The following is a 10,000-nucleotide window of genomic DNA, read 5'->3' as shown; positions in this document are numbered from 1 at the left end:
CAGCTCGTAAAGCGTGCCTTTGTCCTTCTCCGTCCGTGCAATTCCTGTAATGGACAAGGCGAGATAAAAGGATACCTCAAAACAAATAAACTACATGGGGGAACTCCAGGATCAATCAAACATGCAAAAGGAGCTGAGGATCTGTGCGCCAGACAAGTATCCCATAAAACATGATTTATGAAGTTACATTTCAGACATTTTTCTCATCTTCAGGCATTTCATCCCAATAGTAGAAACACCCCCTCATATATATCATAGTATCTATCAATAGTGAAGAATAGCAAGGGAATTATAACACAGGGACTATCTCAAACACATTCACACACAATACACCCTGTGACTTAACGGGATAAACAAGATGCTGGCGATGCCATGACTTTTGTAGAAAAAAATCATGGTTGTAATACAGTGGTGTGGTGAACGTGAAGCAGTTTTTGTAAAAACAAGTGCCATGCAGAAAGGCCTGTTCCCAGAGATGAGGCTTGTTTTCGAAAACAGGCTGTAGGAGAAACCAAAGCATTCATGGAGAATATCTCAGGATAAGAGAAGCAGACAAGTCAAGGACAGACTAAACCTGCCAAAAAGTTGTAAGCAGGGTCTCTGAAACATTGGCAAGGACACAAACCTGCTCTCACTCGTCACCATTGTCTTAAAATGTTTCTCTGCAACAAGTGAGCAGAATATTCTGGTTGGCTGAGCTTGGATAAAATGTATAGGTTTGAGAGAATATTCTGATTGGTTCAACTTGGATAAGTTTTAGGGTTTTGATTGGAAAAGCATAGTGACGAAATATACCATTTAAAAAGTTAGTGCACTCGTTTTTTTGACTGAGCTGCTCCATGGACCACCACTCCGATTGAATGAAAAGTCTGCAAGAATTAATAAACTTAAGTTCATCGTATTCGGTCTTCTGACTCTCATCGAAGTATCAACTCTAAGATTTGAAGAGGTTGTTTCACTTTATTTTTCATTGGGACACCATTACATTTTTCATTGGGGACATTATCCTGATAAAAGACAGTAAACAGCCCTGTCAGTATAGGCACCTAGTTTACAGCTCAATAAATGAGACAACATGATGTAGAGCTCGTAATGCATCTGACATTCATCCCCACTACCTAAATTCCTCTTTCTCATTGTTCACGTGTTCTATGTTCCTTTTTGGTAGTTGTTCTCGTTTTTCCATGTTCTTCCTGCACCCTTCTTCTTCCCCCTCTCGACGCAGCGTCTCGGTCAAACCGACGCCATGCCGGGTGATCCAGCGTCTAACCATGAGAAGCATTCCGTTCCAGAACTCGGAGCCAAAGATCACTGGGTTCATCCTGGACTTCTTCAACTCTCTCGTTTTTTTTACCAAATCCAATAAATATTTTCTGCGAAGGCACGTCATATATTCAAATTCTCAGCTTTTATGGCAAGCTGTGAAGTTCACTGGTTTTACGGACACACAGTCAATAGGCGATACAGACAGTTGCTGAAGACGTAAAGAAGCCTTTACTTTCTTGGCATAACAGAAGAAGCACCAGCGGTGGGGGGAGTCGATGGGGGTTATTTCAGGCCAAGGAGAGGACCTCATCAGGGGTCTTCACCTCATCTGCCCCTGGGCCCTCCGCCACGCAGACAGCTGGAGGATCCGTCACACTTACAGACCGTGCAGAAACGGTACTGGAGCTTCACACAACACTCCAGCTGAGCTTCACAGAGCTCCTCACAGTGGGCCCGCTCTAGAGTCGGCTCCTATTCTGTGCTAGACTAAACATTCCCCCTGACCTGAACAAAGAGCGCGATCCCGTCAGAATCTTTTATGACGTTCGGGCAAAAACACTTCAAATCTACACAAAGACACGCTGTCTCACTCAGAGTAACTTGGAAACCCACTTACTTACTTACGAAATCCTTGTCAGTCCCTCCCAAAACAACCAAAGAAAGACATGCTACATTAGCACCAGGCTCAATACTAAGACCTTGTTACTTCTCCCTCCAGCTTGGTGAATATATATATATATTCTGTTACTGTTTACAAAATCCCGAGATGAACTATGCAAAAGAGCTCCAGGGCTCGGGGAGATAAATCTGTGTGAATCAAATAATGACATCCAAACAAGGTCATTAAAGCTGCTTGTGTGTGCTGCCCGGGACACCCAGTGATATTTCAGCCATTATCCGAATTAAATGACAAACGGCAGCGGACCCAAAAAACCAATAACGTCAGTCTGCCCGGCCTCCATCACACACACACATCATCCACTTAGTGGGAACAGTTAGGAGGACCCCGCCGGCAGAGAGGCAGTCTGTATCGACGGGACTCTGGGGGGGGCCACGGCAGGACACTCAGACCCCCTCTGGGGCCTTTGAGAGATGTGCCGCCGCCCGAGGGCACACTGCCGAGGCTCAAACAGGAGGACACACACACACACACACACACACACACACACTAATGGGATCCAGCTCTGCCCACCCCGCCCCTCGAGCCTGGTGTCGATAAACCTCACAGGAAATGGAAGTGGTGGGGGGGGGGGGGAGGGGGTCAAAGTGAAATGGGTGCTGTGGCACTTCCTCTGATAGCCGCCATCTTCCGTCTGCCCTAGGCTAAGAGGGGGAGCCACACGCTAGCGGAGCCTTGTGAACTAAAACCCCATTCGCAGTTTCTTAGGAAAAACAAAAACGTTGCCTGTTAAAATGTGTCAACAGTCCACACATTGGCAAAAGGAGGAAGAACCAGTCGTGAAACAAAACCTCATTTGGAGTCTCGTAAGCAGACCAAAAAAAAGCCAAAAAGTCTGTTGAATGTGTCAACTCACACACACACTGGTCAGCTCTGGCAGTATGACATCTTATTTTACAGCCTTTCCTCAACCCTGCCGCGTGACGGAATACCTCTTATTACGGCAGGCGCCTGTGATTGTTGTTTTAAAAGCAGATATGCAAAAAATTGACTATACCCCCTCTTTTTCAACTTCATGGAAATTCTTTAAACAAATGTGACTGCGCTCAGTGAGTCATGCAACGTTTGGCTGTGCTGATAACTCAATCTGGCTGAAGCCGTTTAAGTTGCCACTCAGACGGAGAGTGAGGCCTGTAGATCCGGCCCGTTCCATGACTAAGGGTACAGCGTGCCATTCCGTATAAACATGTTTTTGTCACTAAGCAGGTCGCACTTTTTCCACTCTTTCACTCCCTCTCTCTCTCTCTCTCTCTCTCTCTCTCTCTCTACGTTTTCTCACCCTTTCCCTTTCCCTCCTCAATCCTCCCTTCTTTCATGATGTGCTCTCTCTCTAAAAACCCACCGCTGAACATTCTGGAAAGAATCCTGATACAGCTGCAATTCACGAGCAACACTTGGACCCAACGCTCAGAGACATTAACAACAGCGCAAGGTCCTTCTCTTGCCAGGCATCGATGGCGACCCACACAATTGCTCTGTTCCAGTGATTTAGCCTAATATTACCGAGGAGACAGAGACCCACATTCATAGAAGCTCTCGGAGCACAAGTGCTCATCTTGGGCATCCAATGTGTGCCCTTGCCCTGAATGGCTTCCCTATGAGCCGAGGGCAAAGCTACATTTAATGACTTGGCGGTGTGGATGTTGTTGTGTACACGGGCACTGTACATTCCTGCTACACGGCTGATTAGCTATCTGATCAATACAAGGAATGCGGTTTAGTTGAGACAGCTGAAGCGAATGAGGGCTAGACCAATCCGGGCGTCTGTCAGGCTTCAGGACTTAATTTCAGTGCAAGTCAGAGAAGTCCTCTGAGAAGACATGGAAAAGATCCTTCTAGAAGACGACACTGGGGAGCCCTGCCCCTGCCCCTGCCCCTGCCCCTGCCCCTCCCCTCCCCTCCCCCTGCCCCTGCTCCTGCTCCTGCCCCGGCCCCGGCCCCTGCTCCTGCTCCTGCTCCTGCCCCGGCCCCGGCCCCGGCCCCCAAGGGATGTGACTGAGGATCCGTATGCTTTCTGTGATGTCTTGACTATGTTGTACCTGCACCACTAGTCGGCGCTGTGCCAATGACTTGTTTGTAGCTCACCCCTTCAATTGATGCTCCAGTAAACTATTACAGTTCAAGCCATAAAGACGTGTCCGTTTATCCTTCGCATTAACCAGGTACTCTAAAGTGGAAACCACGAATACATAACATTAATTGGCGACGAGGATGCTCTTTAGTTTACCTGCATTGTTTCGGCCGCAGTATTGACTGTGAGTGGAAAGTGAAGAGTGAAGTTTCGCCGTGAGGGAAGAGTTGCTAGCAAACGCTATTGAGCGCGCCAACTAGCAAGAGAGGACGATTGCTAACATGGCTTCATGGGGATTCATCGGTCATATCGACGCATTCGACGAATCAGTGGAACAATGGGCTACCTACGTGGAAAGGTTTGAACATTTTGTTTTGGCAAACGAAATTGAGGAAGACAAAAGGGTTGTTGTTCTTCTTAGTGTAGTAGGTGCTAAAACCTATGGACTTTTACGTAGCCTAATAGCTCCGGATAAGCCTGGAGAAAAGGACTATAAAGATATTGTGGATGCTTTGCAAGGACACTCCGAAGCCGCTTGTAATTGCTGAAAGATATCGTTTTCATAAACGGGACCAACAAGAGGGAGAATCAGTGACGCAGTACATAGCAGTCATTAAGAAGTTGTCAGAACACTGCGAGTTTGGAGCATACTTGCATGACGCGCTCAGAGACAGGCTAGTGTGTGGATTGAACACAGAGGCAATACAGAAAAGATTGCTGACCGAGGCCGCGCTCACTTTCAAGAGAGCAATGGAGATAGCCGTGTCTATGGAGACAGTAGCAAGAGAAACGCATCAGCTAAGTCGTGCAATGAAAGTGCATGCTATTTCAATGAATAGTCAGCATCGCAACAAGTGTGTGCGCTGTGGAAAAATGAATCATAAGGAAGTGGATTGTTACTACAAGGATCAAAAATGCCACAATTGTGGGAGGACAGGTCACATATCCAAAATGTGTAGAAACAAAGAGACTGTAAATAAGGAGAAAACTGTGAAACCAAAATTTAAAAAGAAGAGGGTGCACCACATGGATGCAAAAGAAATGTCAAACAGTGATGGTAGCACAACGGATTCAGAGTTAACAGTGTATATGATGGCACAGAATGGAAATTCGTCACATATGTGCGTTAAACCAAAAATCGAAGGGAAGATAATTGAAATGGAGTTAGACACAGGCGCTGCAGTTTCTCTTATTTCAAAAGAACTGTATGACATGCAATTTTGCCACTTACCATTGCGTCATACCAATGTCATACTGAAGACATACACAGGCGAGATGATTTCTCCAGAAGGCGTCATCACAGTCGCAGTAAAGATGAATAGGCAGAGGGCTAAGCTACCGCTATATGTGGTTAAAGGGGCCTTGCCTCCACTCTTAGGTAGGGAATGGCTGCGAAAAATACAGATTGACTGGCGGGAAATAAAGATGATTCGCGAGGAAACACTAGACGGGGTGCTACAGAAGCACAAGGAAGTGTTCAAGAAAGAGCTGGGCACACTGAAAGGCATTGAAGCTGCCATAGCTCTGAAGGCAGAACATCAGCCAAGGTTTTGTCAGGCACGAGTTGTTCCTTATGCTCTCAGGCCTAAAGTAGAGGCTGAAATTGACAGACTGTGTGAAGAGGGCATCATATCACCTTTAAAGTTCAGTGACTGGGCGACGCCCATCGTGCCAGTTGTCAAAAAGAATGGCGATGTAAGGATTTGTGGCGATTTTAAAGTGACAATCAACCCCGTTCTGTGTGTAGAGAAATACCCGATTCCACGAATTGAGGACTTATTCGCATCACTTGCAGGCGGGCAGCATTTCAGTAAGCTGGATTTGTCTCATGCATACTTGCAAATGCCTGTTGAAGAGAAATCTCGCAAATACCTTACCATTACAACATCCAAGGGACTGTTCTGCTACAACAGACTTGCTTTTGGAATCACGTCATCACCAGCGATTTTCCAGAGGGCCATGGACCAGGTCCTCCAGGGTCTTTTGAATGTTCACTGCTACCTGGATGACATTCTTATCACAGGCCAGGACCGTATGCATCATTTAAAGAATTTGGACGCAGTCCTGGGACGTTTGGAAGACTTCGGTCTACGACTGAAAAAGGAAAAGTGTGAATTTTTCAAGGATTCACTTGAATACTTGGGCCATGTCATCGATGCCCAAGGTCTGCACAAGACACCAGAGAAAGTCCGGGCAATCGTGGACGCTCCGGCACCTACTGATGTGAGTCAGCTTTGTTCATTTTTAGGGATGATTAATTATTACAGCAGATTCATTCCAAACCTGTCGTCCATTCTCAACCCGCTGAATTCACTCCTGTGCAAAGGAAAGCAATGGCAATGGACATCAGAATGTAAAACAGCTTTTAGGGAAGCCAAGCAGCAGCTGTTATCACAAAGTGTCTTGACTCATTACAATCCAGAGCTCCCCATCAGACTTGCCTGTGACGCTTCACCCTATGGGGTAGGCAGTGTCATTTCACACATCCTGCCGAATGGACAAGAGAGGCCTATAGCCTTTGCATCAAGGACGCTGATCAAGGCGGAGCAGAATTATGCACAGATAGAGCGTGAAGCTCTTTCCATCGTTTTCGGAGTTCGTAAATTCCACCACTACCTGTATGGCAGGAAGTTCACGCTCCTCACAGATCATCGACCGCTCACCACAATTCTGAGCCCGAGCAAAGCTATACCATCTATGGCTGCTGCGAGAATGCAGCGATGGGCTCTACTGTTGGCTGCTCACGATTACAACATACAGTACAGAGAGGCAGCACGCCACTGTAATGCTGACGGGTTGTCACGCCTGCCACTGCCTACACCTACAAAAGAAAGGACTAATTCTGTGGACATTTTTCACATCAACCACATGGAAGCCTTACCTGTGAGCAGCAAGGAGATCTGCAGAGAAAGTAGGACAGATCCTATCATTGCCCGGGTACTGGAGATGGTATCCACAGGTCGTTTCCCAAGGGTCCAGGATATGGACAGCGCCCTGATGCCATTCATCAGTAGGAAGGATGAACTGACCCTCCAGCAAGGGTGCCTCATGTGGGGTATCCGCGTCGTCATCCCTCCAAAACTGAGACACAGAGTGTTGTCTGAGCTACACACCGGACACCCTGGTGTGGTGAAAATGAAGGCTGTCGCTCGTAGTTATATGTGGTGGCCAGGAATCGACGCACAAATTGAACAAGTGTCAAAGACCTGCCAATCCTGTCAACTTACTCAGAAAGCACCAGGTCCATCACCTCTCCATCCCTGGACATGGCCTGGAGCTCCATGGCAGAGAATCCATGTCGATTTTGCTGGCCCCTTCCAAGGCCATATGTTCATGGTGGTCGTGGACGCTCATTCCAAATGGCCGGAAGTGCACCTCATGAGCTCCACTACAACTTTCAAGACCATACAGGTGTTGAGAGGGCTATTCAGTCGTTATGGACTTCCAGAAGTTTTAGTAAGCGACAATGGCCCCCAGTTCACATCGAGTGAGTTTGACACGTTCATGAAGGGAAACGGAGTGAAACACATACGCTCTGCGCCATTCCACCCAGCCACAAATGGGCTAGCAGAACGCTTTGTGCAAACCTTCAAGCACTCACTGAAACGCTCGGCAGGGACCATGTCAATTCCACACAGACTGGATGCGTTCCTGTTGATGTATCGCAACACTCCGCACTCAACAACCAAGGAATCACCAGCCATGCTGTTCATGCGTCGCAAGCTGCGATCAAGACTTGACTTGTTAAAACCGAACGTAGCATCACGAGTAGAGAAAGCGCAAGAGGCGCAGTGTGCTCATCGTGAAATACATGCAAAAGCCAGGTCATTCCAGGTGGGTGACAAAGTGCTAGTTCGTGATTATGGGAGAGGAGGTGAGAAGTGGATGCCTGGCGTAGTATCCGCAGAAACCGGTCCTGTGTCATACACCGTCGATGTCGGATCATCGGAACACTGGAGACGCCATGCTGACCAAATGCTGGGCCGTCACGCTGAGTTGGAGCCTCCACCGCTGGAAGAAACGGAGTCGTTCCCCGGTTCAGTAGAACTGCCTGCGTTGAAGGACACTGTTCCAGAACCTGCTACTCATCCCACGGTTCCAGAACCTGCTACTCCTGATTCCGTGAGTGTGGCTTCACCACAGGTAACACAAGAAGCCACCAGCACACCACTTCGAGAGACTGGTAAGAGATACCCATCTCGTGTTGCTAAACCACCTGTTAGGTACAGCCCTTAAGGCATACCGTATGTGGAAAAGCGTGTTTTTGGGACATTCTGAATAGACTGAAATGTTTGTGTTATAATTGTTTAAGGAGTCACGTCTCAAGAACAAGGGCAGAATAAACCCTTGACGGACTCTGGGGTTTGGGACAGTCTACTCCCTACCTCAAGGTTAGGATATGAGTTTGATATATATATATATATATAAATAATTAAAAATAAATCTCGTGTTCATGTTCAGTGAGGGAACTACATTAAGTGGGGAGGAGATGTGATGTCTTGACTATGTTGTACCTGCACCACTAGTCGGCGCTGTGCCAATGACTTGTTTGTAGCTCACCCCTTCAATTGATGCTCCAGTAAACTATTACAGTTCAAGCCATAAAGACGTGTCCGTTTATCCTTCGCATTAACCAGGTACTCTAAAGTGGAAACCACGAATACATAACACTTTCCTCATCACACCCCCCTGGGGAGCCCTGTGCAGCCTGCCTCTCTACTGTTTACTGTTTGCTGTGGGTGGCATAAACACACCGTGTGCAGTCAGAAGGACTTCTACAGGAAGTTATTGTGAACTGTGTTCCTTTGGCTAAGCCGGGGAAGCGTAATAATAACGACTCTAAAATCATGTTTCATTTCCCATGGAGGACTTGTGGCACAAGAATGAGTCTAAGAATGAGAGTCAACTCAGAAAAATATGCATCAATTAAAAGAGATCCTTTTCTCCACATTTCATTGCTGCTCAAGTTGATCTCATGAGGGTTCTATCTAAAGATTCTAGAGCGCAAAGCTGTGATGTTTTGTTCTACCTCCCCCGTTATCTCAGAATGTGACAGAATCCAGATGGCGTCTATATATAAGCCACAGCCACGTGATGTCTCACCAGAGCATCTGCAAATGGGAGACAGACTCCTGAGTCACCCTGGCCGCCCGCTGATGTTTCCTGACCTTTGAGGAAGACCCCTTTCCTTTCCCTGACAGCCGTCCGAGGGATGATGCACACATCTGCAGCTGCTCTCGCTTCCCACCTCAGCTCCGAGTGCGTCCCTCACACACACAGGATTTCCTGTCTCTTAGTGCCTTGACACTCAAGCGCAGGACGCGACCATTGTCTCGTTTTTCTCTTTGATTTTGACTGTTTGCCAGCGAGAGATGTTTTGTTCAGACGGGCTAAACAATAACAGCCTTAGATCGTCATGTGTTTTTCGACAGAGAGATAAGGAGAGGGGAGGGAAGCGGTTTTCAGGATGAATGTGCTTTTTGTCACGTAAAAAATGGCTATTGAGTTGTTTTTATGAACTCTAAGAAAGGATTATTATGGAGAATAGGGGCATTGGATGGGGCTGTACCCTTTCCAGAAAACATTTATAATCACATTGCTTGTTGCCGTTGCCTAGCTGGTAGAACACGTTGCTAACAACACCAAGATCGTAGATTCTGTTCCCATGGAGCCTGAACCATAAAATGTGAATAAAAATGAAGCAATGAATACCACTCATCTGATCTAATATGAAAAACAACCTTCCTGTCTGTCTGTCTGTTTATTATATTCACATTATATCTATCTCACTGTACTGGTCTTTATTGCTCTGACATTAAACTGACAAAACTATCTGCTCGTGGGTACTGCTCTAGATAAATATGTCTGCAGACGTTAGAAAATGTCAACAGTGTCAAGTAGCGTGCTGTTGACTTACCCTCAATGAAGTCAGATGGGGCGTAGGCCTTGCTGAGGGTCCTGTCTCCTCCGCTGGTGCGGGGGGC

The 10,000-nt window shown here is 46.9% G+C and overlaps 1 protein-coding gene across 2 annotated transcripts in view; it reads right to left on the bottom strand.

Annotated features, from left to right (window-relative positions):
* LOC105909075 (chondroitin sulfate N-acetylgalactosaminyltransferase 1) overlaps positions 1-10,000 on the bottom strand; it is a 27,135-nt gene that overhangs the window by 16,035 nt on the left and 1,100 nt on the right. For both annotated transcript variants that reach the window (XM_031577603.1, XM_031577604.1), the window contains exons 1-2: positions 9,934-10,000; positions 1-44 (exon numbers count right to left, since the gene is read on the bottom strand). The exon at positions 1-44 is cut by the window's left edge and continues 173 nt beyond it; the exon at positions 9,934-10,000 is cut by the window's right edge and continues 1,100 nt beyond it. In XM_031577603.1, the coding sequence (XP_031433463.1) occupies positions 1-44; positions 9,934-10,000 (111 nt within the window). The remainder of the gene's footprint in view (positions 45-9,933) is intronic.

The sequence above is a fragment of the Clupea harengus genome, chromosome 12, assembly GCF_900700415.2.
Source record: "Clupea harengus chromosome 12, Ch_v2.0.2, whole genome shotgun sequence".
Classification (NCBI taxonomy): Eukaryota; Metazoa; Chordata; class Actinopteri; order Clupeiformes; family Clupeidae; genus Clupea; species Clupea harengus.
Note: the sequence above shows the minus strand (reverse complement) of the source record. Positions and strands in the feature narration are given on the sequence as shown.